The following is a 26,197-nucleotide window of genomic DNA, read 5'->3' as shown; positions in this document are numbered from 1 at the left end:
AGCATTCCTTGCACAACATAAAATGCACTGAGTGCCAGGAAAAATAAAAAGAAACGTCCAAGGAGGAGATTCTAAGAGGATTTAAAGAGATTACCCCAGCCTTGTTTTGGGATGGGGATAGAAGATTTACCATAGTTCTGGACGGGCTGGAGATAGACAGCAAGTGTGATAATTTGGAGGAGGGAGAAATTTATAAATCCCTCGTTATTTCTATCCATATTTTAGTGCTTTGCCTTTTTTTCACACAAGGGCTGAGGCAGCCTGGGAACTGCCCTCAGAGGGGCAATGGCTGAGTTTAATAATGAAGATGGGGATGGAATAAATCCTGGTCACCTCTGCCAGGTGAGCATGGGATGGGCTTCTCCTGCCTCCTCTCCTTCTCCAATAAAAAGAATTTTTGTTTCCACCCCTTTTCCCAGGCAGGCAGAAGGGAACTTGGCAGTGCCCTGTTCTGCACTGAAATAGAGCCTGACGGCCCATCGGCCTATAAATAGTCCAGGAGCTGAGAGGAGAGGAGAGAGGGCTGTCAGACCTGGCTAATCCCAGCTCCCTTAAGCCACTTTGCCCCAGCCTCGAGAGGTTAAAGCCACAGCTGTGTGCCCAGGTCTGGCTGGCACCTGGGGCTGAGGACTTCACTGAGCACGTGTGGCTCTGGGGACCATCAAGCTCAACTTCCACACCTGAGTGGAATAATCTTCCCTCACAAAAAAAAAACCAAAAAAAACACAGTGTAAATTTACCCTTAAATGTAAAATAACAGAGACCCGAGCAAGAGAAATCCGAGGGAGGCTGAAGTTTAGCACCTCGTCTGCCTCCATCTGGTGTCAGATCCACGGCCCTGAAACAATTCCCCTCCATCTTCTTGAGGCTTGATTCACCTTCCATGTAAGCCACCATCAAATGATTTAGGATGACTCAAGAAAACAGAAACCTCCTTCCTCAGAAGGGATGGGCAGGCTGCACACAAACATGGCAGGGACCTCTTACTCCTTTCATCATCATCACCTCCACCACACCCAGCTCTACAGCCCCTGGACTGAGATTTGGTGTTTTAATCTAGGCTACCATTTCCATTTGATTATTTAACCTAGGCTAACATTTCCATTTGGTTCTTTAAATTAGGCTAACATTTCCATTTGCCCAGACATAACCACTGGAATTTATTTTTTCCCCCAGGAGGCCCTCACAGTGACTGGGAGAGGGAATAATCCGCAGTGCTGGTAATTTGTATGGATCTGGGATGTGAACACTCCAGGCTGCCTGCCTGGATTTGCCTGGCTCTGGGGGTGTTTCTGCCCGTGAGTGTTCAGCTCACTAAGCAGTTGTGTGTTTGTGGTTATGAAATGCAGCAGGTCTCCTCTGAAGAAGGGGGTTTGGGCAGGGCAGATGGCAGCCACGAGGAATGCCAGCCCAGATGTCACTCCAGAAGCTCTGGTCTCACAAGGGAGAAGCTGGGGCTGGACAGAGGGATGGCTGTAAATTGCTGTTTTCTTTCTGTGCAAGGAAATTGAGTCCTTGAAAGGAAGAAGTGCAGCCTGGCCTCATGCAAGAGCCATTGGAAAAGCAGATCCAAGGAGGGTAGAGCAGTGGTTGTCCTCAAAAAGGCAGTTTGTGGACAGAGTGGAGGCTGTTAGCTTTCCTTCTTCCTATGTTCAGGCTTTCAGCTCCTGCACACCAGCTTTGGAGGCTTTGCCAAGGCTTTGCACCCTGATATTTCAGCATTTACCATCTGCTGGGAGTGGACAAGCTCGAAGCACAGAGGCACTGACCATCCTCTGCTCATGTACACATCATGCATCCCATGGCAATCAGTGCTGGTGCACACAAAACAGGCATGCCCACTGCAGCTAAACCCCAGATTAACTGCTGTTAAAACAGGATGGGATTCCCTGCTCTACATCCCAGGCGTTTCTAGAGCATGTTTACCTGGGGCTGGCTTTGAGGTTAAACTCTCCAGGTCCCTGTGTTTACATGCCATGACCCTCCCAGTGTGTTTGCCTAGCAACACTCCTGGCCCAAGGCATCAAACAGGAAGAAATTAAAGGATTTTAGAATCCCAGACTGGTTTGGGTTGGAAGGGGTCTTAGGCATCATCTCATCCCAACCCCACTGCCATAGGCAGGAACACTTTCCTCTAGACCAGTTTGTTCAAAGCCTCATCAAACTATCCTTGAACACTTCCAGGGATGGAGTAGATTTCATTAACTTTTAACATGAGCAGCTTTTTCAGCTCATGCTCATGTTGTAGACCTGGAGAGGAGAGATAAAGACAGGATTTATGGGACAGGAAGGCAGGGGAAGGAGGAGAAAGGGAATATTTTGAGGTCCTGCACTCAGTGCATGTTGCTGATAACTTTAAATTGGAGCCAGAGATTTAAAAATAAACGTTGGAAGTGATAACAAGACATCCAAGTCCTCCAGCCACTTGGCCAGCTGGAGATGGAGTCTGGTGTCATCCCTGATGGGACAGCAGAGTAGCCAGTGCAGGGTGGGCTGCTCCTTGGTGCCCACATCACTGGGACTTGCCCAGTGGGGTTTAGTCACAGCCACTGGGGGTCCAGGGTGACCTGAGGTACCAGTGCTGGAGGGACAATGCTTAAAGGCCTTGAAAACTGTCCCCATCCATCCTGGGTGTCAGTGGTAGCACATGGCTCTGGGGATGCTCTCCCAGGAACCCCTTTTCCACCAAATATCTGAGTTGTGGTGTTGAGGCTGTGGAAGATAAAACTGCTCAGCCTGAGCTGCTGTCCATCTGGGAAGCAGCCAGGATTAATGTTTCCATGCCCTGAAATATTTTTTTAGCACCAGGGAAGGAGACAAACACCATTTCATCCACATCTCATCAGGGACACTGTGATATTTCTGCAGCATCTGTGGGGGCTGCGAGACTCTGATCCTTTAAATCTCCTTGTGAGCTGAGGATGGGGCAGAGCCCAATCTAGGTCAAGCCCAAATGAGATGAGGCACCTCTGCCCTGTGGTTTAGTGCTGTTTGCAGGATGCTGCCTTGCCCTGGACCATGCTGAGTTTTCAGCAAATATGTCTGGTGCTGTGTCAAGCTTCACCAGATTGATGTGTTTGTTTTGGCAGCTGCGCACATCTCCCAGTTAGGAAAAGCCTGATTAATCCCAGGGATGGCTTTTCCTATCAAACCACAGCCACTGAGTGAAAAAAGCCCTGGCTGCCCACATCTTCTGATGGCTTTAGTGGAAATGTTAAAGGAGATACCTGGGTAACAGCATAGGCTTTGGGTGCATCCAAAGGGTGAATAGAGGATCAGAGAACTTAATGAGAAATTTTTTTTGCTGGACCAACCCCCATCAAAGTCCTAGGGTTTATATTGGTGAATAATTTGTTTTCATGTGGTAGTAGTGACTGGTAGTGGCATCTCCCCTGATCTCACAAAGGAGTTGCTGGTCTAGGAGTTTTCTGCAGACATGGATCCTGCTCAGTGTTGCTGCTGGTTTCTGCAAGATGATTTTCTAGTTTTTAGAGAGGAAGAAATGACCCATAAGTGAGGAACTTGTGGAAGCAAGTTCACCACAAGCCTCTGGATTACAGCAAGCACCTGTCATCTCTCTTCATTTCCCGGTCCAAACTGGAGAAATCCCTTTTGCACAGGTAAATCAGACAGCTTGTGACTCCCTGTCTAACTCTCTCCACAATGTGAGTATTTTCAGATCAGACTCACAGTTCTGGGGGTCCTGATGCCAGTTCCCTGTTTGGGAACAGTCCAGTTCCTTTGGGAACTCGGACTGCAGGTGAGGACAGCAGAGCTGCTCTCATCACCATGGGGACAGTGATCCATGCCCTGGTCTGACTTTGGTTTATTCTCCTGCCAAGGAGGCACCTGGGTCACTGCTGCAATGTCCCAGAAAGGCAGAGCACGAGTTCCACATGACAGGTAAATATGCTACTCGAGAACTGTTCCTCAGGATAGATTTCCTTGCATTTCCAGCACATTCCCTTTTCCAATTTAAACCCATATAGGCAGGGGAAGATGTCCAGGCACTTCTATCAGGCCACAACCTGTGCATGGGTTTGGTGTCACAGCTGCTCTGGCTCTGACCAGAGATGGCCCCAGTGTGGCGTCTGGGATGAACATTTTGGGTATTTATTATCCATAGGTGGCAGCAGCTGCCTGTGCCGGGCGGACGCTGCCCTAATCCCGAACCTGGCAATGAGCAACAGAGCCGGGAAAAGGCAGAGGAGGAGGAGGAGGAGGAGCAGCAAGAGAGGGGGGAGAGGAAAAGGAGGATAAGCCTGAACACAGGTCCTGCCTGCTCCCTCCTCTGCAGCAAGAGGTCCCCAACAGAGGGAGAATTAGGGAAATGTCTCCGTGGGGCAGGATCGGGCTTTGTAGAGAGCTCAAGTCTGTGTTAGTCCTGCCCAGAGAAGCTGTGGCTGCCCCATCCCTGGAAGGGTTCAAGGTCAAGTTGGACAGGGCTTGGAGACCTCTGGATTAGTGGAAGGTGTCCCTGCCCATGGCAGGGAGCTGGAATGAGATGAGCTGCAAGGTCCCTTCCAACCCAAACCAGGCTGTGCTTCTGCTGCTGTGCCAGGACTAAGTGCTGCTTCTTACCCAGGGAGAAAATTGCTGCATGCCCTGGTGGGAAAGGGGCTGCTGGGCAACCTTTTCTTGACCAAATTCCTGAAGCCACTGGGATGTCACATCCATAGAAGGAATTTGATAGCAGCATCCCTAAACACCCAGTGATGATGGACCACAAGTACTGATGGAGTCCAAAGCCAGCAGTTCCTTCAGCTCTGCAGCTTTTGCCGGCTTCCAGAAATTTCTGCCAAGTTCAAAATTACACAAAAGGCTCTTCCTCAATTCCCCACACAAATGGCAGATAACAAAAGCCAGTTGCCAGAAGCTAAAAGCAAGATTAAAAAAAAAAAAAAAAAAGAAAAAAAAAAAAAAGAAAGCACAGAAACCTTGCTCAAAAGCAAACTGGAGAGCCTTGCAGTCCTAGGCTCTAGCCTAGAGGCTCTAATGAGAGAAAAACCAAAGAGAAAAATCTATCCAAATCTTGTCATCTGCTCACTTTAAAAGTATCATTTCTTGATCAATATAAATGAAATGTATGTTCCTCTTTTCAACACACCTGATATGAACAGGCTTTGTCCTGGGAAACCAGACTGGCTGCTCAGTCTCCCCTGGCTGCTCTGCCCTACCCATGCTGCTCCTGCTGCATCATTAAGGCAAAATGGAATTGATTTTGAGAGGAAAAGCAGAACAAGGCACGATTTGCTGGAGATTAATCCCCCTGAAGTAGCAAAGCCCCAGTTCACCCCTCATGGCTGTGGGGGCAGCATCACACCCCCAGTGTTATCTGCTTAATGAGGTGATCCTTTAAAAGCAGCCCCAAATGTGGGTGTAAGCAGTGTAATTACACAAAGGGACCGGGGCAGGTTTGTTCATTTCTGCTCTATCGTTAATTAAGGCAATTAGCCTGTTCAGCCATCCTGTACCTGCTGAGGAGAATATAATCCATTGTAGAATATAATCTTTCTATCAATGCACTCTAATTGCTCTGTGCATTATTAGGGGGGGGTGGAGGATGCAGGAATACATCTCTAGGGAGCTGAGGAGGAACCTGAGAGATGACACAGGCTACACTAAAACAAAAGTGACTTTTCACATCTGAAGCACTGAATTTTTAGTCATTCCCTTCCAGGCCAGGAAAATCTCCCAGGCCTGTGCCCTGAAAGTCTCCATGCTGTGTAGGCAGGCAGGGCTGGGAGCAAATGGGTCGGGAGTGTCAGGGCCCTGAAATCCAACCAGTGATCCAACCCAGTCACACAGCACAAAAACAAAGCCTTATGCTGGGTATGAGAACAACCACGTGTCTGTTTAAACTGCCTGCTGGAATTTGTGCATTCAAAGTCCATCTCAACCTTTAGCCAAATCCTTCCCTGGAAAGTGCTGAGTCAGTATTATCAGTGGGGAAACTGAGGCACAGCTGGATGAACTCAGTCCCCAGCTTGACCATGCAGGTGCTTGTGCTGGCCCTTTAACCTCTGGAGTAAATTTTAGAAATAATCTGCTTATTTGGAGACTTGTGGTGCCAAGGCTTTCCCTGAGAGCTGTCCTGGCTGTTTGCCTCGGAGGGTGCATGCAGTGCTCGTGGCAGTGGTCAGTGTGGCCTTCCCCTCGGGTCAGCTGGGGACATGGCTCACATGGAGTGTCCCCATGCTGGGGTGGTCATACCCCACTGAGAAACACACCCCCGAGGGCAGCTCAACCCTTTTACTGCCCCACGAGCTGTGCAGGGAGGTCAATGTCGTGGAGAAACCCAGGGCAGCCTCCCCTGGCACTGGCTCCTCATGCTGATGATTAAAGAATAACTCCAGGTTAATAAGGAAAAAAACAGACTGGGGAGGAATGAAGCTCGTTGCATGGGGAGTTTGTGACAGAGCCACCCTGGGTTGGGATGTGGGCCCCCTTCTGCCTTCAATTCCTGAAATGGTTAAAGCATCACCCCCCAGAAATGTTCTTTCCACAGGTGCACCCAAACTGCAAGGTTTTACTGCAGTCCTCAGCGTGCTGGGCTGCAAAGCTCTGCTCTGGAGCATTACTGAATTTTAGGGGAGAGAAAATGAGCAACATTTTAGGCATACCAAGTACCAAACTGCCTTTGTGGAGATACCTTAAGGCTCTGGCTTCTCTTCAAGTGTTTTGTTCTCAACCCCATTTCCATTCCAAACAGAAAGAAATTTTCTGTGAAGTTTCTGTTGCTCTTCAACAGAGCTGCTTCCTCGTACACACATCCATTGCCTTGGCTCCCCCAGCCTCACATCCCACAAAACCAGTGGTTTATGGAGCAGCACTTTTCAAGGATGCTACCCTGGTACCCAAACATGGAGCTGCTCTGTGCTGTGGGTTGTGCTTTGGCCTTGCTGCAAGCTTTTCCTCCAGAATAAAGCGTTCTTTTCCAAAACTGATAAAACCCAGCCAGCTCAGAATCCCTCGAAACTGTATTTTTCAAACACATATAAATAATATATATTCCTTTTCCAGGTTAAATAAAGGTGGCCCATCCACCTTGGACAAGTTTGGTAATGTGGTCCAGTTCAGTTTTAAATTGATGCATTATGAAATAATAGGTTCTGTCCCTAATCACTATCAGCCCCCTAACTGGCTTGTGGCTGCCCTACGTCCCTAGCTGTCATCTAATTTATTAAAAATAAAAGATAGTAAAAAAAGAACTATATGTGGAGTTGTGGGCGGGGACGTGGAAACTATATATACATATATATTACTATATATAGTTTTATATATACATTATATAACTATACAAAAATAACATAACAAAAACCCACAGAAACATTAAAAAAAAAAAGGAAACAAAACTCACCTACCCTAGGCTACATAACTTTCCGGCCCTACTGGCAAACATATGTACAATGTCCACAGGATATATTTATTTATTTTTCATGTTTACCCTCATTTTAAATGCAGCATTGCTTGAAAGGAGAAAGAAACTTCTCCATCTCGGAACTGGAGCTGAACCACTGTTACTACAGGACACGTGAAAGCCCGATGTGAGCTGCTGCTATTGTAAAGGTGAAAAAGAGGAAGTTTATTTTCTGACTCCAGCATTTATACTTTTCCAAAGGTGACAGTGGATTGGAGGGTGAATGTGCCACCTCTCCAACGACATTGGACAAATTATTAGTACAGCAAATTTCTCCGCCTCTATGGAAGAATGCAAAACAATAGATTATTTACATAAAGTTGTGTGAGAAAGTTCTCTACAAGAATATAAACTCAAAAAGCTTTATAAAATCTTAAGAGTCAGGGCAACAAACCACCTCAGAGGAGAAGGGCAGGCAGGATTTTTGGGAGGAACCCCCTTGCTCTGGGTGTTGTTGGGTGTCCTAGTTTAGGGCAAATTTGGGGAAAACCCCCTGGAAGGAGCCCCCAGAAAACAAACCCCCACAGCCCCTCCTCACCCACCTGGTTCGGGAAAAATGTTCTCTGAGAGAAGTGGAAAAGAACCTGTTTATTTAACAAACAAAGCACTCCCCAGCACCAAAACAATTAGCAACACCAGATGACAACAAAACTCTTTGACCACTCTGAAGAGATGAACAAATCCAGAAAGTCTCTCCTGGGGGTGGTCACTGGGGATTGCTCTGGGCACTGGGGATGGCTGCTGCAGATCACAGAGTGCAGGGCTCGGTGCTCCTCGGTGTTTCCAGTCCAGAGCAGGTTGGATGGTATTCAGGAAAAGGAAAGGAAGGGAAAGGGAAAGGGAAAGGGAACAGTCCAGGGAAAGAATTGGACTGCTTAGCTAAACTAACTAGGAAGCAAAGGTAAAAGCAGAAGCAAGCAAAGCAAGCAAACAAAAAGCAAGCTAGCACCGGCCTCTCCTAGACACCAGACCATGGGGGAGGTGGGCCGGCTGGTAACAAGGCAAAACAAACCTTGACTTCGATATTCAGTTCTGAAAGCACAGAACAGAATATCAAACATACACAGAACACACTATTGGGGATACGAACCCCATAAGGTCACCCTCGCACATCGGGGCGTTCCGCGAGCTCTCGGGGGGCGTCAATCGCCACCGATGGCTGGGCGGTGACGGGGCAGCCCCGCTGCCACCGGGCACCCCGCCGGGCGTGTCCGGGTTCCATAAACCCGCGGCGTTGGGCAGCCCGGCCGGGCGTGTCCGGGTTCTATAAACCCGCGGCATCGGGCAGCCCGGCCGGGCGTGTCCGGGTTCTATAAACCCGCGGCATTGGGCAGCCCGGCCGGCCGTGTCCGAGCCGGGTAAACCCGCGGCATTGGGCAGCCCGGCCGGGCGTGTCCGGGTTCCATATACCCGCGGCATTGGGCAGCCCGGCCGGGCGTGTCCGAGCCGGGTAAACCCGCGGCATTGGGCAGCCCGGCCGGGCGTGTCCGGGTTCTATAAACCCGCAGCATTGGGCAGCCCGGCCGGGCGTGTCCGGGTTCTATAAACCCGCGGCATTGGGCAGCCCGGCCGGGCGTGTCCGGCCCGATAAACCCGCGGCATTGGGCAGCCCGGCCGGGCGTGTCCGAGCCGGGTAAACCCGCGGCATTGGGCAGCCCGGCCGGGCGTGTCCGGCCCGATAAAGCCGCGCTGCGCCGCGGGGGCGGCTCGGCAGCGCCGCGGCTCAGGCCGGGCGGTGCGAGCGATCCGCGGCCGCCGCGCCGGACCCCCGCCCTGCCCTGCCCTGCCCTGCCCTGCCCTGCCCGGAGCCCGCACACGGCCCAGGTGCGCTGCCGGGGGGGGAGCGGGGGTCCCCGAGCCTTTGCTTTGCCGTGGGGGGCTGCGCTGGGTCGCTGTCGGGAGGAACTTCCCCGTGCCTCAGTTTCCCCGCTAAGGAAGGGTTGATTCTCCCGGGCGACGCGCGCTGTCCGCCAGCAGTTGGCAGATGTTGGCAGCGTTTTTTGACCCCCTGAGTGGTTTTTAGAGCTTTCTCGGAGAATAAGGGGTCAGACTGTGTGGGAAGAGTCAGCTGCTGGCAGGAAGGTGTTTTGTACCAGGAAGAGGGAAAGAATTTCTCCGGTTCAGAGCTGGAGCTGAACCGCATCAAAGGTGAAGGGCGGGCAGGTTTGTGCCGGCTGTGTGTGATGGGGAGGCTGCTGAGGACAGGCTGGGGCTGGAACTTCTCGCAGGAACACCCTCGGTGTGTGCCCCAGCTCAACATTTCTTTGCTTCTTATGCAACATCCGCCTGGGATTTTGTAACTCCAGATGTTGATCCAAGGAGGGGAGCTGGACTCCTGCAAGAAAAACACCCGGGGAGGGGGGGGTCGGGAAGGGGCTATGCTCTGCACGGGCAGTTGTGTATGACAGAATTATTTTGGCTTTACACATTGCTCTGTGGATTTAACCCATGTGCAGTGAGCACCAGCCACTGTTCCCAGTGCAGGGTTGCACGTCCAGTGGTACATTTACACCCCTGAAGCTTTTGGGGGTGCTGGGGTGGCTCAGGGTGGGTGCTGACAGCTGCCTCTGTGCTCCCAGGTTTAGATCTGCGCAAGAACCAAGATCAGGAACCATGGCATCCATCCCATCCAGCGGCTCGCTCGTGGCCATGCACAACTATCACAGAAGTAAGGGCAGGCTGGGGGCCGGGGGCTTGGGGTGTGGGTGAGCACATGGTGGTCTCTGCCAGGTGTGGGGGGATGTGGCTCCAGCAGCGATGGAGCTGAGCTCAGGTCTGTGCTTACAGCTGCAGCTCCCTGTGAGTGCTTGGTGAGAAAAGGGGACAGCCAGCAGTGTCCCTGCTGCTGCCCAGACCCTCCCTGGGGCCCCCCAGCCCATCTGTACCAGCTGGTGAGGGGGCTCAAATCTACCTCACTTGTTGCTAAGGTTGTAGGGGATGGGGTGGACAGTTTCACCTTCCACTGTTACTTCAAAAACGAGCACCAAAACCAATGGTTGCTCCTGGTACCTTACCCAGGAGAGAATTTCTGGTTTAATGGATTGCTTAAACCAGAGGGAATCAAAGGATTCCCCCAAGATGAAATAAGCAGCAGGCTTGTAGCTGTTATACTAAAAGCCCATGGATTGTACACAGGAATTTGCATCCTCTTGGCCTCAAGTCATCTGCAAAAGCCTCTCAAGTCACTAAATTTTGTCCTTGGGGTTGCAGGTTTTTTCCTACAGAGGGGTTCAGGTGTTGTCCTGCTCCCTGCAGTTGGAATCTCCCCAGAATTCCCTTCCTAGAGGTTTTTACTGGCCTGGCACTAAACTGGGCAAGCAGTGGCATGAGTCAGCCCTATCACCCAGGCCCAGCCTCACCAGTGCTGTGTTTTCCTCCTCGTGGCACGGCCATGGGGCAGCAGTGGTTCTGATGGCCACGATTTTTCCACAGGGCGCCTGAGCTCCACGTCCAGCAGCAGCTCCTGCAGCTCAGAGTTCTCTGGGGAGGTCATCCCCCATGGCCCAGGTAAGTGCCACCTGTCCTGGCTCGTGGGGACTCTGCTCCTGGTCCCTCCTTGGGAAATCCTGCTGGAGGTGACCCAGCCTCTCCTGTGGGGTGAGGTTGGGGTGGCCCAGGCTGCACTGACCTGGGCTCTCCCTGTCATGCACCATTGCTCAGATCTGCCCAAGTCTGACCCCGGCCAGTGGTGGGCCAGCTTCTTCTTTGGGAAGACAACTCACCTGGCCATGACAACGGTGTCAGAGTCCCAGGAGAGGTGAGTGCTTTGAGGCGACACGGGGCAGCACCAATGCAGCACCCGGGGCGCGTGGGGCTATCCCTGCTGCATCCCCAGGGCGCGTCCTGGCCCAATGGACCACGTCAGTGCCTTTGCTGCAGGAATAAGCAGAGCAGTGGTGCCACATCTGGGGGTCGGCAGGACGGCTGACTCTGTGTTTGCTGTGTGTTGCAGCCCGGGAGCCCTGCGGGTGGCCGGGGGAGCGGCAGCCCCGGGCGCGGCGCAGAGGCGGCGGCGCAGCGAGCCCGGAGCCGGGGCGATGTGAGCGGCTCCGCGGCGCTCCCTCCCACCCCTCCCTCCAGAACAGCCGGCTGCTCCGAGCAAAAGAGGTGCTGCTTGCTGATGGACAAGCACAGCAGCCCCGGCGATTCCACTCCTGCCTTTTTTACTCTCTCCCGGTGTAACTAAGCCCTCTCAAACAGGTTTTTATTACCCTAAACTCGTACAATGGCAATGAATAAACTTGAGCAGCCTTTTAAAGCGCTGTGGGTTGTTTTGTCTGTGGAGGGGGAGAGCAGAGCGGTGCTGGGGGTGTTGGTGGGGCTGGAGCAGGACACAGCAGGATGTGGTGCTGCCAGGTATGACGTGCCAACCCGACTCAGTGGGCCGTGTGTGCTTGGCACAGGAGCAGGATCTGGCTGGGCAGTGCTGGTGTTGCAAATGCCTTCCCTCACCCTCTCCTCTCCTTATTTGGCCAGACAGCCCGTCCCTGCTGGCACTGAACTTGTTTTGTTCCCTGAACACAAGGCTGCTCTGCACTGCTTTGGTAGCTCGAGGGATAGAGTGAATGCTAGGGCCTGAGCAGGTGTGCCTGGGGCTGGGGGAAGGATTTAGGTGCACAGTGACCCCTGCATAATGAGGAGAGAGATAAAACTTGCTCAAGACATGCATTTAATGGACCTGGCTATGAGGCTGCAGCTCATGGTATGGATGCAGCTCAGAGGCTGCTCTGGGTTTGCAGCCCTGGATCCCAGCTGGCCCAAGTGCTGTTTTGCCTGATTTTTGCCTTCAGTTATTCAGTTTGACTGTTTGATCCTTGTGTGACCAGCCCAATAGCTGGGAAAACAAGAGCCTGGATGAAGGAAGCACCTTTGATCCTGCTGGAGGCAAAACAAAAACCCTTGCAGAGGTTCATTTAAAGGTGCCAAATCTTCCTGCTCTGCTTCCAGCCACAGCACAAGGTGTGGGGCTGTCCCTGTGTGCACCAAGTGCTGCAGCCCGATGGCAGCTGAGGCCACAGGACCCCTGAGCTGTGACTTCGGTGTCCTGTGCTGGCAGAACAAAGGGCAGGGAGCAGCTGAGGGCAAGTGGCTGCTCTGCTTTGTGGCTGCTCTGCAGGGGCATCCAGGGTCACTTCCAGTTCTGTTGTTTTTACAGGGGAAAGTGTTGAGTAAGCTTTTCTCTGAGCGCTGCTTCCCCAGGCACTGCTCCTTGTCTGGGCAGTGTCTGTGTCCCCTGTCCCTCCAAGTGCCAGGGCAGCACTGGCACCTCTGCTCCTGCTGTGTGCATCCAGAGGGGATGGCTTCAGGGGTGTTCCAGCAGTCTGGGCACTGCCAGCACCCTGAGGGTGACCCCCATGTCCATGGCAGCAACTGATCTGATGTGACTTCCAGACAGGCAGCAAGCTGTTGTTGTGGGGCTGCACATGGCAGCCTTTAAATTTCATAAAATGCAGGAAAATCAAGATAAAATAAACCCTTTCTGAGTAAGACAAGGCAAGGTGGGCTGGCTGGCTGGCTGGGACATGTGGTTGTGGCACTGCTCCAGGCTCTTCCCAGGGCCCAGCAAAGCCCTTTGGGTGCTGCTCAACCCCAGGAAGCCTCAGGGATCTCCTCTGCTGCAGGTTGCCAGCAAAAGCCTCATATTTTGGAGAGGCAAATATTTTTTTCCAAGCCTGGAAATCAGTGTGGACACACAAAGGTAAAGTCAATATTACTGTATTTGCTTGTTGGTCTTGTGATCGTGGAGGGACAAACCCAGCAGCTGCCCTCAGGCACCCAGGGGAGGCAGTGACAGAGCAAAGGCACCAATCCTACATCCCTGGCTTTCATCTGGGCACGTTCCCCAGCCTGATCCAGTTCTAAGCGAGCTGCTCTGTGATGCCAGGAGCACATGGATGCTCCCTTACCTAGTTTTTGGATGTTGGATGGAGGTTAGCTTCCTTCCCACACTGCTCCAAGGTGGGTTGGATTTTCAGCAGGGGCTGCAAAACCTGTCAGTGGCTGCCCTTCCGCCCATGGTTCCCTGTGCAGTGAAGCAAAACTGCCTGGAAAAACCCTGCTGAATTAAAGGCTGTTCATAATGTCTGTGAAGTGTCACAGACTCCTTCTCTGCTAGGAGTGAAGATATAGAGAGAATCCAGATCCCCCAAATGTGCTCCTGGGCAGCTTCATGGCATTTCTGAAAGCAAAGCGCTTGGCATTACTGTTTTTGCTTGGGGTTGAAAGGCTTTTTGGGCCTTTCTTGCCCCTTCACAGCCTGCAGACATTTTGGAAAAGCATCTGACTGCCAAGCACATTTATTTTTGTTCTGTTTCCATCTGCACTGCTGTGGGTGTCTCTCTTCTCAAGTAACAAGTGATGAGAGAAAACTCTCATTTCACATTCTATGGAACAGCCTCAGATTGTGGCAAGAGAGGTTTAGGTTAGATATCAGGACAAATTTCCACACGGAAAGAGTTCCCAAGCATGGGAGTCCCCATCCCTGGGGGGTTTAGAAGCCCTGTGGATGTGGCACTTGGGGACATGGGTTAGTGGTGGGCTTGGCAGTGCTGGGGGAATGGTTGGACTCAATGATCTTAGAGGGCTTTTCCAACCCAAGTGATTCTGTGATTCCAGCTGATATCCTGTGTCCTCATGTTGCTGCTGTGGTGGGATAGAAAGGGAAACATTGTGCAGTAGAAGCAAGATAATGAAAGGGGTTCCCCATACACTGCACCTTCCCTTCTTCCTTTATGGAGGGGCAAGCACCCACCTCCCATGGCATCAGCTCCACAGGGACTGATGTCTTCCCTCTGCTGCCCTAATGGTGTTTTAACTGCTGATTAATCCACCTATTTGCTAAAAACTCACTGGTGTTTGCTGCTCACTCGTCCTTTGCAGCAGCCCTCGTACCACCCCGCCGCCTCCAGTGCGAAATATTTCTTTACATTCCCTGCCTCTTGCTGCTGGGGGTTGGTTTGGTTTATTTCCCTCCAGCAGCTTTGCATCCCCCTCACCCTTCAAATGCTGATGTGGGGCCTTAAAAATAGAAATGAGCTGTGCAGCTGAAATACATTGCTTTAGCCTGAGGCTGCTTCCAAATGCCACTGGGTCAAGGAAGGCTCCGATCCTTGAATCCTCCAGTGGGCACATGCCAGGCTGCAAAAGGAGCAGGAGGTACCTCTGACAGCAGAATTTGCAGTGCATCTGACAGCAGGATTTGCAGTATCTCACAGCAGGATTTGCAGTGCCCACTCCAGAGCAGTTCTGGAGTGACTGAGACCCCAGCATTCCTGCCTTTGTGGAGAGGACCTAAAGAAAAGCCTGGTCCAGTTTTGGGGGGAGGGCTGCAGTGCCCAGCTCAGGCTGAGATCCTGGGAACAGACAGGAAAATTTGGGTTCCACTCCCCTCTGCCACGCCAAGTCTCTCTACTTTTAGCAAACAACTAATGACTCTTGAGAAATGCCAAAACCCAACAGACCATGCTGCAGGGCAAGCCCAGGCTGTGGATTGGCTTTTCATGCAGCAGAGGAAGAGGAGGAGGAAGGAAAACTGCTGTGGGCAGCACTGTGTGGTCACATCCCCACACTGTGACTGCTGAGTGAGCTGCTTTTGGGCCATGTGTCTGTCAGGCTGGTGCCCTGCCAGCCCCCTGGCATCTCCAGGTACCCCAGCACGCATGGCTGTGTCCCACACCAGCCCCATCACCCCATGCACACCCTTCTCCTCCTGCTTATTTCTGAGCTCCATCTGGTGGCAGCCAGACCTGCGCATTTACTGTCTTTATTGCTATTTGAGCAGCCTGGTCTCGTGGGCAGCGTCCCTGCCCGTGGTAGGGGGCTGGAACAAGGTGATCTTGAAGGTCCCTTCCAACCCAAACCCTTCTGTGATTGTGAGGTGCAGCAGCCTCCCCTGCCCCGTGTCCCTGCCCTTCCTTAGTGTGCTACAACCCTTCACTGCTGGACGTGCCTTCAGTTTTTACTGTCCTGCAGGAGAGGACCTGGGCTGTGCATATCTCTGCTCAGGTGTTTGGTCAGGCTGCAAAATGTTTGTGCAAGGAGAGGATTTCCTCTTGCAAAGAGGATCTCCTCTTTCCATGTCCCAACCCAACCTGTCACATTTTTTTTCTGGGAATACTCCAACCAGGAGCTGCTGCCTTCCCAGGACAGGGCTGCAGCTCGTTCCTGCCTCCCCTTTCCAGGCCCCTCGTGCTTGGAGCCTTGCTCAGCCAACAGCCAGACTTGTTTCTGCTGCTCTGCACAGCATGGACACTGCCCAGGCATGGGGAATGTTACATAAACTTTATTAACTTTATCAATTCCAACGTTGCTGTTGGCTCAGTCCCACTGGTCACCTGCAAAGGGGCAAAATGGGCTTGTCAGGAGGAATTCTAAACCTCTGCCAGTTGCCTTTCACCCACAGCCTGTCTGTTCCTGCCACCAATTCCACGATTGTGTTAGGGCTCTAACAGCCCCACTCGGGCTGCTCTTGCCTGCACCAGCCTGGAGCCTTGCCATTGCTCCAATTCCTGCTTTTCCATGTGTTCTTCTACTGCTGCCAAGGACAGTCCAGCCTCTGGGAGTGTTCATGGGCAGGGGGCAGCAAGGACTTGGCTGGAGCAAACCCTGCCACGACTAGAGAGGGACCAGTGGCTCAAGGTCCCCCTGCAATGCCATATCCTGGGATTAGGGAGGAGCTGGGGGCAGTGGGATAAAAAGTAGAGTGATGCAGGGTTTTACCTTTGCTGCCTGCACCTGGCATAAGGAGGCATTCAATGTTAGAATAGACATTAATTTTTCTTGGAATAGCCACACAATGGTAAGTGAGACAAGGATCAGAGCAGCCCAGTCAGGAACTGGTTGTGCAGAGTCCTCAGGACATGTGGGGCTGCTGCCTGGGAAAGGGGTGACAGAGGCACACGGGAGTACTTGGGTGAATAGAGTCCAAAGAGACACAAGAATGGTTTTATGTGTGGGCTGGTTGCAAATCTGTGCTTCCTCAAACCTGTCCTTGGGGGGCTCCTTGAAACCATCCTTGGAAGTGTTCACATCCAGGTCAGACAGGGCTTGGAGCATCCTGCTCTAGTGGAAGGTGTCCATGCCAGGGGGGTTGGAACAAGATGAGCTTTAAGGCACTTCCAACCCAAACCATTCCATGATTCCTGGGAGGGAGTGGAGTGTCATGCTGGGGGAGAAGCATCCAGCAATGCCCTGCAAGGACTCCTGTGGGAGGATGCACACACATTTATTGATAAATACACCAAACACACACTACAAGATAAATCAAGCAGAGCCCACAACTGAACATGAACTGCAAACCTTCACGTTTGTGTGGGGAGCAGCAGGGACCTCTCACCCTACTGAGTGAACGAAGATGTAAACTTTGAGTGATGCCTCCATGGGGCTTCTCCAAACTGTTAAACAGCCAAGTGCTGGCAACGAGTTCTCCACAACTTGTTGCTTTCTCCCTTGGCCACCTCCCTGCACACTGGCTGTGAGGGACCACAGGCTGTTTTCTGGGGGGGATGTGCTTTCCTTGTAGCCCTGTCAGAGGGCAAACCAGAAGGAAGGAACTTCTTGGCAAGAGCTGGCCTGGAGGGGCTTGTGCAGGAAGGATGGTGGGAAGGGGTCCCTCAGGAGAGGGAGCTGAGCAGCCGCCTGTAGATGAAGCCCAGCTTCTCCCGCAGGGCCAGGAAGGTGGGACGCTCCTCCGTGTTGCCACTCCAGCACTCCAGCATGATGCTGTAGATCTCGGGGGGGCAGGGGCTGGGCCGGGGGAGGCGGTAGCCCCTGGTGATTTGCCGTACGGTTTCTTGGTTTGTCATTCCTGCAAGGAAGGAGATGATGTCCCTGAGTCTGGTGTCCCCAAAGGATGCCCTGAAGGTACACCTGCAGTGGCTAAGACGTCACTGGTAGTGCTGTGAAATGGTGTCTCTCTGCCAGAGGGGTGGTAGAAAACAGGATCTGGGAGATCCAGACCAACTTCCTACCCCCAGCTCCTACACCCACTGTGCAACCACTGAATATCCCTCTAAGCCATCCCTAAATGGACAATAACCTGCTCATTCTCCAGGAACTGCTTCCATATCCCTTAGGGAAGGGACAATATAACATTTCATGACCCTATTGCTTTTGGGGACCATGGGCAAGCTGCCCATTGGGTGAAAGGAGGGCAGAGGAGTGGGGCAGCAGCCCTACCTTCATATGGGATCTGTCCATACGTGAAGACCTCGTAGAGCAGAATCCCATAGGACCAGACGTCAGACTTGAGGGAATAGGTGCGGTAGTTGGCTGCCTCTGGGGCCGTCCACTTCACTGGGATTTTGGTGCTGCTACTGGTGGAATAAATGTCATCCTGAAAAGAAATGGCAGATAGGACATAAGGGATGGGGTGAACAATACAGACACGGCTTTTGGGGGTGGCAGGGATTGCCTCCATCGTGGGACAGCTCTATGAGCTGGAGTGGTGGGAGGGAAGGACCACAGTATCCTGACCTTGAGGAGTCGGGCAAGTCCGAAATCAGCGATTTTGCAGGTGAGTTCCTCTCCAACCAGGATGTTTCTGGCTGCCAAATCCCTGTGGACAATGTGCTTCTCCTCCAGGTACCTCATCCCATCCGCCACTTGGCAGGCGATGTTGAGCAGGTGGGAGGTGCCCAGGGACTTCCCTTCAGGACCTGTTAATGCAGACAATCCGTGCATTGGGGGCAATCTGCCAACAGGTTTTTTGGTGTTTTGGTTTGGAAGGAACCCTGTGCTGGCAGTGAGGATCATGTAAAACCTCAAATCTGTGCTCCTGTCTAATTGTTCTGGTTGTGCTGTGTGGGAAATTCAGCACAGCCATGTGCTCCTCAGGCATGGGAAAAGGGTGGGCACCAAGGTCACAGATATCCAGAGTTTGTTCAGAGCCAAAGGTGACCTTCTTCCATGCAAATCTCCCTGCAGGATTCTCAGCCTGTTGCACCTGTGAGCTCCAGCTGGAGCCCCAGTCAGAAACAAGGTCAGTGTGGGTGGGAGGGGGAGTACCCTGTAGAAAAACAGGTCTTGGTGGGAGCAGCTTGTTTGATTGTGCTGGGTCAGGAAAAGAAAGGCCATGAAAATTAAACTGGGTGATGAGTGGTCCACGGCATGTTATGAGCTCTGCCCACGCACAAACTCATGGGGAGGTTTGGCTGTTTCATTCCTAAAGAAGGTGGAGCAGCCCAAACACAGCAGTGAGATTCTGTGCTCTGGTGGGAGCTGGCAGACCATGGGTAGGTGGAGGAGGGATCAAGATCCCTACCAATGGGCTTGGGCTTCCAGGGCTTGATACAGACCCAGCCCACACAGCTACCCAAAGGATCATGCCAGACTTAGAGATCCCAAGACCATCTCACCAATCCATCTGCACATGGATTGCTCTGGGTTACACTGATCAAATAGGGCAGAAACCAGGCTGGCACTGTCTTAGGGTCCCCATTCAGAGTCACAGGGCCACTCTGAGGCACAGGAAGGAGTGACCCAGGATCCCCCACCCCGTGGGGCCAGCACAGCACTCACTGTTGAGGTAGCTGTGGAGGTTGCCTTTGCGCATGAGCTCGGTGATGATGTACACAGGCTCCTCCAGGGAGCACACGGCGTGCAGCTGGATCAGCTTCTCATGCCTCAGGCGCTTCAGGTTCTGAATCTCCTTGGTGAAGTCTTCTGCTTTCATGTCAGCTGTGGGAGAAAGCAACACAGCCCTTGTGAGCCACTTTCTCATGTAGACATTGGGACCTCAGTGCCTCCAACTGGGATGAGAACCTTTTTTACCTGCTCACAGCCCATCCCTGCTCTCAAAGCTCAGGTCTGCACAACCTGTGTCTCAGAGCCAAAGAGATGTTTTCCATGGGGCTTTGGGTCTCATTTTCAGGTTCATAGCCCCATCAGGACTTGATGCATCACAAACCCATTTGATTTGATGTGATGTCACTTGTCACACACCCACTGGCTGGAGCCATTTTAAAGGAATGCAGCCCAAGCTTAGGTTTGTGCACAGAAATATTCCAGTGGCTCCTCACCAGGTCCTACTGCAGTTTGCATGATAAAATAGTCACAGTGGCCAAGAGGATGAGAAAACAAAGGAGGGCCAATGATAATGGCAGTGAACAAGAGGCTCAGTTGGCTGCTGTTAACATCTGATTCTTCACATACCTTTAATGATCTTGATGGCCACTGGCACCGTGTTCTTCCACAGCCCTTCCCACACCTCTCCAAAGTAGCCCTCTCCCAGCTTCCTCCGCAGGGTGAACTCCCAGCGCGGGCGCTCCCAGCCGTCCCTCTCGGGGGGAGTCTGTCAGATGGACATGGAATGGCACACTCGGACCAGCCAGCCAGCCAGGACCTGCTGCTGGAGCCTGCAGCAGCCCTTGGTGCCCACAGAGGAGCAGGACATGGTGCTCCACCAGCCAGGGGCTGAGCCTGAGCACTGCCCTTCCCTCAGTGTTCACTGCGGGCACAGAACACATGGGGCATCCTCTGCATGAGCCCTGCTGTAACCTCAGGTGTGCAAGGGGGAGAGTTCCGAGACTACATGAAATACCAGGAGTTCAAGCCATAATTCAATCCTTATCTGACCTCAAAAGTGGCTTTTCTCCATCTCCACCAATAAATAAAAATGCATGAATTAATATTACTGCATATTATGGCTGATTTAGACTTCAGTTCATTAAGCATTTCTTTTATCCCATACCTTTCAATTTCACTCTTGGATTATTCACATGGTTAATTGCTATTTCCAAGTGGATGGAACTCTAATCAGGAAATGAGCTGGCAATTTGGGATTAATACCGTAATTAGACTTATGAGTGTTGTACTAATTGGTATGAAAACTTCATAAAAGCCATGTGTTTTGTCTTATATTCTCGGGGAAAAAATTGGAAGCGCAGGTATTTCCAGGATCCGTATTGAATGGGATTGTAACAACTTGGTTTCCAATCTTTGAGATGGACAACACATTTCGGAAAATTCTGTGCATTTTGGCTTGGTCAAAAACACATATAAATACCACGCCCAGGCCTAACGTGGCTGATCAAAGCTATTCTAATGGTGGGCTTTAAATTTAGTTAAATAAAGCTCAAAACCCAAAAGGATGGACTATTTTTTTCCAGTTTCCCTGGCTTCCCTTTCCTTTTCTCCAGCGGCGGGGAGCAGAGCTGTGCCCGTACGCACCGCAGGGCTGCAGGGCTGCAGCAGGGGACTCTGGATGACCTTCCAGTGCTCCGTGTAGAAGGCCAGGAGCTCCTCCATGTTGGGAAAGGGGTGTCCCTTCTGGATGTAGAGGCTGCCCCTGGGGCTCTTGCAGATTCGGAAGTGGCTGACCTTGGCGTGGTTGCGCACTGTGGGGAAGCCCAGGTTGGGGAAAACTCAACTCATGCAAATGTCAGCTCATCCCCACCTCCCTGCTGGCTCCACCCTCTCTCCTTTAAATATTCCAAGTCCTTTAATAAAGTTAGAGCAATGCAGCTCTCCCCTGGACAGCTTTATCCCACTCCCCACCTCCCTTCTGCTCCCACCTCTTGGTCCAGAGCACTCCTGGCCATTGTGAGCCAGGCTCCTTTGGACCACAGAGGTGATGCTCTATTATCAGGGATCATTAATAAGCTTTATTCCCAGGTATAATTCCACCATGGGCTGCTCAGAGAGCATCAGAGCTGCTCAAAGAGAATAAACGAGGGCTAGTTGTAACTCTCACAGCTCAGGGACTGATGGTGGGATGTAGAGTTTGCCATGAATTTTCCTAGGATTACTTTTATGGGGATAAAACCAGATTGTAATGGTACTGCCTGGTCCAAAATCCCCTGAATTCAGATTTCAGTATGTGGGAGAAGCCCAGGCCCTGGCAATCTGGAGTGGCAGCATATTTTTAAACAACCCTCCGATGACAAAAGCTGCTGGAATGAAATCCTGGGAGTTGGTGCCACGAAACCATCATTAAGCTGCAGTGAAATGTTTATGGCTTTCATACCCCAGACAGGAGCCATGCACTTTCATTTGCCACAGTGATTCAGTAATCCATGCCTGCTCTGTAAACTTTCCCCTGACCCTCAGAAAGCTGCCCATTCCCTTCAACAAGGTGCTGAAAAGTGCTTTAAACCGATTCCTGTTTTCACCCCATGCTAAGCAAGCCAGGAGCTGCCCCTAAGGAACAGCCTGCTTCCTTTCCCTCTGCTAATTTTGTCTGGATAATTGCCATAAGGTCACCTGAGAGAGAGTATTCGCCCTTGCTGCTCTCGCTGTCCCGGACGAGGAAGGAGCCGTGCTGGTTGGGAGGGGAGAGGAGGAGCTGCTCTGCCTCATTTCGGCTGATCTTGCTGAAGTACCAGCTGGGGAGCAGAGCAGAAGGGTCAGAACAGGGCAAGGAGATGCTGCACAGCTGGGTCTGCATCCATTTCAGGGGATTCTGCACCCTCCGAGCTGAGGAGAGGGAGGAGCTGCTGGGATCCCACTGTTTGCTCATTCCTACAGCCACCAAGGGGCATGATGGCTAGAACCTGTCTCAAAACCTGTAGGTGGCTGCCTGCATGCACCAGGGCTGTTCCATTGGGTGGGCTTTACAGGCACTTTTTGCAGTTTACTGCAGCTCACTGCCTGCAGACCATTTCATTTCAGAATCAGAGAATCCCAGAATGGTTTGGGTTGGAAGGGACCCTAAAATGTATCTCATTCAACCCCCTCCTGCTGTGGGCAGGGACACCTTCCATTAGCCCAGGCTGCTCAAACTCCATCCAGCCTGGTACTGAACACGGCCAGGGATGGGGCATTTCCTCCACCAGTCTCTGGACACTGCTGTCCAAGACTCAGCTCCATCCCAGACCTGTGAGGTTTATACTCTTGGGCTGGCAGCCTGTGGTAAATAAAGCAGCAACCACCTGGTGCTGTGTGGAAGATGCTCTGGTGAGGTTGTCCCTGTGTCCTGCCATGACAGCATGGACATGCAGGCACAGGATCCCTTTGCACTCCTTGAACCAGCTCTGAGCCCATGAGTAAATGGCACGGATGGAAACATTTCTGGCAATTGCATTTTGCTGCTCCAGCTGTGGCAGTGGTGGTTGGGGATGTCACAGCACCAAGCCAGGGGAGGACCCAGCCAAACCCCTTTTCTGTGTCACATCACTGAGATTCACCACTGAATTCCCATAAGGAAAGGCACGTTGGCTGGCTGGGTCCCGACACAGAGGGATGCTCAGGAAGACACAGCTCCATCCAGCCTAAGGCAGCCAGGACGTGAGAAGCCAAAAGTTTCATTAGCTGGGATCGCCAGCGTCTGAGAAGCCACGCGGGAAATTATATGTGATGGGTGAACAAATTACCAGGCAGCTCCGACCCGCGGCTCCGCCGAGTCTGCGTGCTCACGGCTTGCTCCGCCCGGGAAGCCGGGCACGTTCCTGCCCTCTGCCCTCCCACACCGTGGCATCGGCCTGGGCCCTGTCCTCAGCGTGAGGCTGGGCACCAGCAGCCCACGGCTGGTGCTCACACAGGTACACACACAGGTACACACATGTACACACACAGAGCTACACACAGCTACACACACAGAGCTACACGTACAGGAACACACACACACACACACAGGTACACACATGTACACACACAGAGGTACACGTACAGGAACACACACATACAGGTACACACACATGTACACACAGGTGCACATACACAGGTACACACAGCTACACACACAGAGATACACGTACAGGAACACACACACACACAGGCACACACAGAGGCACACACACACACACAGGCACACACACACACACAGGTACACACACACAGGTACACACACACACAGGCACACACACACAGGTACACACACGCAGGTACACACACACACAGGCACACACACACAGACACACACACTGGCACACACACACAGGCACACACACAGGCACACACACAGGCACACACACACAGGCACACACACACAGGCACACACACACAGGTACACACACACACAGGCACACACACTGGCACACACACACAGGCACACACACAGGCACACACACACAGGCACACACACACAGGCACACACACACAGGTACACACACACACAGGCACACACACACAGACACACACACAGGCACACACACACAGGCACACACTCCGCTGTAGCCTGTCCAGCTGTCCCATGCCATGGGAACGGGCAGGGAGCCGGCCCCACGCCCCACGCCGCTGTGGTGCCAGCACAGCCCAACCGCGCTGGATTTGCCTTCCTCAAAGCACACGCAGGGAGGGTCTCTCCCATCCGCCTGCACACCGGGGACCCTTCTCCCGCTGCTCTCCTTTACCCCACTCGGCACAGGGCGAGCCCGGAGGGGTCCCGGCTGCCCCGCCCGGTGACTCAGGGCGCAGGGAGCAGCCGTGTCTCGGGGCGCTGTGCCCGGCGTGTCGGGGCCGGGCTGCTTTATGCAACGAGCAGCCTGGCCTTTCCCAGGAGGGCTGAGGCATGTCCCCAGCTCCCTGGCGGCTGGCAGAGGCACCGAGCGGGAGGAAGCCCCTGGCTCTGGATAAGCAGGATGGCAACGGCAGCAACAGCCGGTCCTACAGAGCTCTGGGCCTCCTGGCAGGTACCGACCCCAAATGCTTCTTCCCGTGTTCCCAAGCCTTTTGGAGCTGGCAGGGCTCAGGTACGAGTTCCCCAGCTCCCTCTCCGTGTTGAGTCCCCTTTAACAAGAGGGAAAGACGCCAAAGCAAGCAGGAGCCTTTGCAACCCAGCCCAGCATCACCCCGCACCCAGCTCAGAGCCGGCCCATCCCGTGCCAGGGTGGTGCAGCCGGGAGCGGATCTCTCCGGCTGGAGCATCCCCCAAATCTCGCATCCTCTGCCGAACACCTCCACCCTCCTGCCGCGAGCTGTAGGAGCTGCAGGGGCTGCAGGGGATGCGGGGGTGCTCAGGGGAGGGCAGGTCCCCGCTCAGACCCAGTCCCAGGCTGATGACCAAAGCAGGGGTCGAGGATCCGGCGCTCGCCGCCGCTGTGGAGGGTGAGCGCTGCCCTTCCCTGCGCGGGATGCGCTGCCCTAGCCCAGCATCCCCCCGTGGGTCCGGAGCAGGGGATACTTACGGGCGGTGAGCGGAGGTGCCCTGGCTGAGGTTGGCCACGTAGGCAGCAGGGACGTAGCCCATGGCCGGCTCCCCCAGCAGCCGCCGGGCGAGGACATACTCGCCCTCTTCTCTGAGGACACGCAGTTTGTCCCCTGCGCTTACGCTCAGCTCCTCGGCGCTGCGGGCTGTGAAAGCGTACAAAGCGATACAGAGAGAGGACTTGGGGATGAAGGAAATGGAAGTCGCCTCCGAGTTCAGCGAAACGGAATCGGAGCCAAGATACCCCAGCGAGCAGCTCTCCGTCACGGAGCGGGGACGGAGCTTGTTCCAGAAGGATGTCAGGAAGGTCAGGCGCTTCCTGACGAACTGCTCCATGGCCGGGGATGCGCTGGCCGCGGCGGGCTATGCCACCGCGCTGCCGGGGGCCGCGGCAAGCGGGGATGCGGGGATGCTCATCCTGCCGGCCCGCGTTACCCGCACGCGTCTGGGCGCTCGCCGGCCCTTCCCGGAGAACTTCCTATTTCTGAAAGTGAAACTGGTTCGTCTGGTGGGACGAGTCTGCCGGCGGGACGAGTCTGCAGGCAGGAGTCCCACGCTCAGACCCACGGGCACATCTGGCACAGCTGCAGCCGGGCTCGCTGCTCTCGAAGAAGAAGAACTGATATTTCATTTAATCATTATTTTAAAGTGTGCTCTTTGCTTCTTACCAGAGCACCGTAAACGCAGCTCTCTGTTCTTCAAGCAGCTCAGTCACAAGTGGCTGACTCCAGTTAATAGTCTTCATCTCACTTGTGTGGGAGGATATTTTTTTTTTTCCATAGGACAGTAATTGCATCCACAAATGTGGGAGAGTTAAAACAGAATTAAGGAAATAACCTTAGAAGATATCTGAAGTGTTTGGGTATTTCCTGGCTGGAAATTGGGGGGCTTATAACACAGGATCTTTTCTTCCTTAGGTCTACAATGTTCTCTAAGAGTTACCCCACTAAAGCATTTGCCTCCTCACACTAATTCCTTGTTTGCAGAGGATTGCAGGGAATTCACATCCCAGACCCACCAGGATCTGGTGTTCACTCAGCCTCCGCCAGAGATGGATCCCCCGACGAATCAGATCTTTGCCTGATGCAGGGTCTGAATCAGCTTCAGGTGCTTGCATGGCATCCACAGCCAAGCCCTGGAATGCAGCCCCCAGCTCTCACAGTGCCAGCACAGCCACACTTCCCCAGCCCTGGTCACACTTGGACACTGACATGCTCCAAATCCCCTCCCAAATCCCACCACCCACAGGCAACACTCAAAAGACAGAGATCACCCCCTCACATCTTCCATGTCCACTTGAAGCCACCTGGAGATTGCTCTGGTGAGCAACTCCAACCCCCCAGCCCCCACCTGGATTTGTCATTTAACTGTTCCAAATAATTAGTGGGAGTTTTGTGCCTGGTAAACCCACTCCTGGCTTTGAGCCTATTATTTTGGTTCTCCTCTGCTTGCAGTTGGTCTGTGTAGCTCATTTTGGGTGTGTAGTTGGGATTTGAAAGAGGCTACTTAAAAAGAAATATGAAAAATTAATTGTAGGAGTCTGGGCTGCCAACTGCAACTATGTGGGGTATGAGGAACAAGCTGGACCCATGCTTGGGTCAACAGCTCTAGACATGCTGTGTCCTGCATTCTGTGTCCCATGATGGCAAAAAAAATTGCAAAAAGATTTCCTTGTCTGGGTTTTGGACTCAGCAATT

The 26,197-nt window shown here is 52.8% G+C and overlaps 2 protein-coding genes across 6 annotated transcripts; one reads left to right on the top strand and one right to left on the bottom strand.

Moving 5' to 3' along the window:
* Positions 1-9,084: 9,084 nt before the first annotated feature.
* PPDPF (pancreatic progenitor cell differentiation and proliferation factor) lies at positions 9,085-11,682 on the top strand. Of its 4 annotated transcripts, XM_085558211.1 has the most exons (6): positions 9,153-9,244; positions 9,444-9,568; positions 10,000-10,088; positions 10,853-10,927; positions 11,081-11,177; positions 11,373-11,682. In XM_085558211.1, the coding sequence occupies exons 3-6, from the start codon at positions 10,034-10,036 to the stop codon at positions 11,461-11,463; spliced, it is 318 nt and encodes a 105-aa protein (XP_085414337.1). In that variant the 5' UTR covers positions 9,153-9,244; positions 9,444-9,568; positions 10,000-10,033; the 3' UTR covers positions 11,464-11,682. The 4 variants fall into 4 exon arrangements, with proteins under 4 accessions (XP_021383089.2, XP_085414337.1, XP_021383090.2 ...); XM_021527414.3 differs by lacking the exon at positions 9,444-9,568 and having other exon boundaries at positions 9,085-9,244; XM_021527415.3 differs by lacking the exon at positions 9,153-9,244 and having other exon boundaries at positions 9,446-9,583.
* A 4,003-nt stretch (positions 11,683-15,685) lies between these two features.
* Positions 15,686-25,207, bottom strand: LOC110469023 (tyrosine-protein kinase Srms). 2 transcript variants are annotated; one of them, XM_085558208.1, is made up of 9 exons: positions 24,745-24,947; positions 24,481-24,646; positions 21,620-21,741; positions 20,588-20,754; positions 19,571-19,709; positions 18,938-19,096; positions 17,894-18,075; positions 17,597-17,753; positions 15,686-17,225 (listed from the first exon to the last, which is right to left on the bottom strand). In XM_085558208.1, exons 2-9 carry the CDS (start codon positions 24,540-24,542, stop codon positions 17,032-17,034), a joined length of 1,182 nt encoding a protein of 393 aa, XP_085414334.1. In that variant the 5' UTR covers positions 24,543-24,646; positions 24,745-24,947; the 3' UTR covers positions 15,686-17,031. The 2 variants fall into 2 exon arrangements, with proteins under 2 accessions (XP_085414334.1, XP_021383092.1); XM_021527417.4 differs by having other exon boundaries at positions 16,625-17,225; positions 24,481-25,207.
* Between the last annotated feature and the right edge of the window lie 990 nt (positions 25,208-26,197).

This window comes from Lonchura striata, chromosome 20 (assembly GCF_050655825.1).
Source record: "Lonchura striata isolate lonStrDom1 chromosome 20, ASM5065582v1, whole genome shotgun sequence".
NCBI lineage: Eukaryota > Metazoa > Chordata > Aves > Passeriformes > Estrildidae > Lonchura > Lonchura striata.
Note: the sequence above shows the minus strand (reverse complement) of the source record. Positions and strands in the feature narration are given on the sequence as shown.

Excerpts from the sequence above, each read along its gene's own strand:
- LOC110469023 (XM_021527417.4), bottom strand. The coding sequence starts at position 24,836 with ATGGAGCAGTTCGTCAGGAAGCGCCTGACCTTCCTGACATCCTTCTGG. Across the intron at positions 19,710-20,587 it reads TGCAGCCCTGCAGCCCTGCG|ACTCCCCCCGAGAGGGACGG; the intron begins GTGCGTACGGGC and ends TCCATCTGACAG. Across the intron at positions 17,226-17,596 it reads TGGACAGATCCCATATGAAG|GAATGACAAACCAAGAAACC; the intron begins GTAGGGCTGCTG and ends CCTTCCTTGCAG.
- PPDPF (XM_021527414.3), top strand. The coding sequence starts at position 10,034 with ATGGCATCCATCCCATCCAGCGGCTCGCTCGTGGCCATGCACAACTAT. Across the intron at positions 10,089-10,852 it reads CATGCACAACTATCACAGAA|GGCGCCTGAGCTCCACGTCC; the intron begins GTAAGGGCAGGC and ends ATTTTTCCACAG. Across the intron at positions 10,928-11,080 it reads GGTCATCCCCCATGGCCCAG|ATCTGCCCAAGTCTGACCCC; the intron begins GTAAGTGCCACC and ends ACCATTGCTCAG.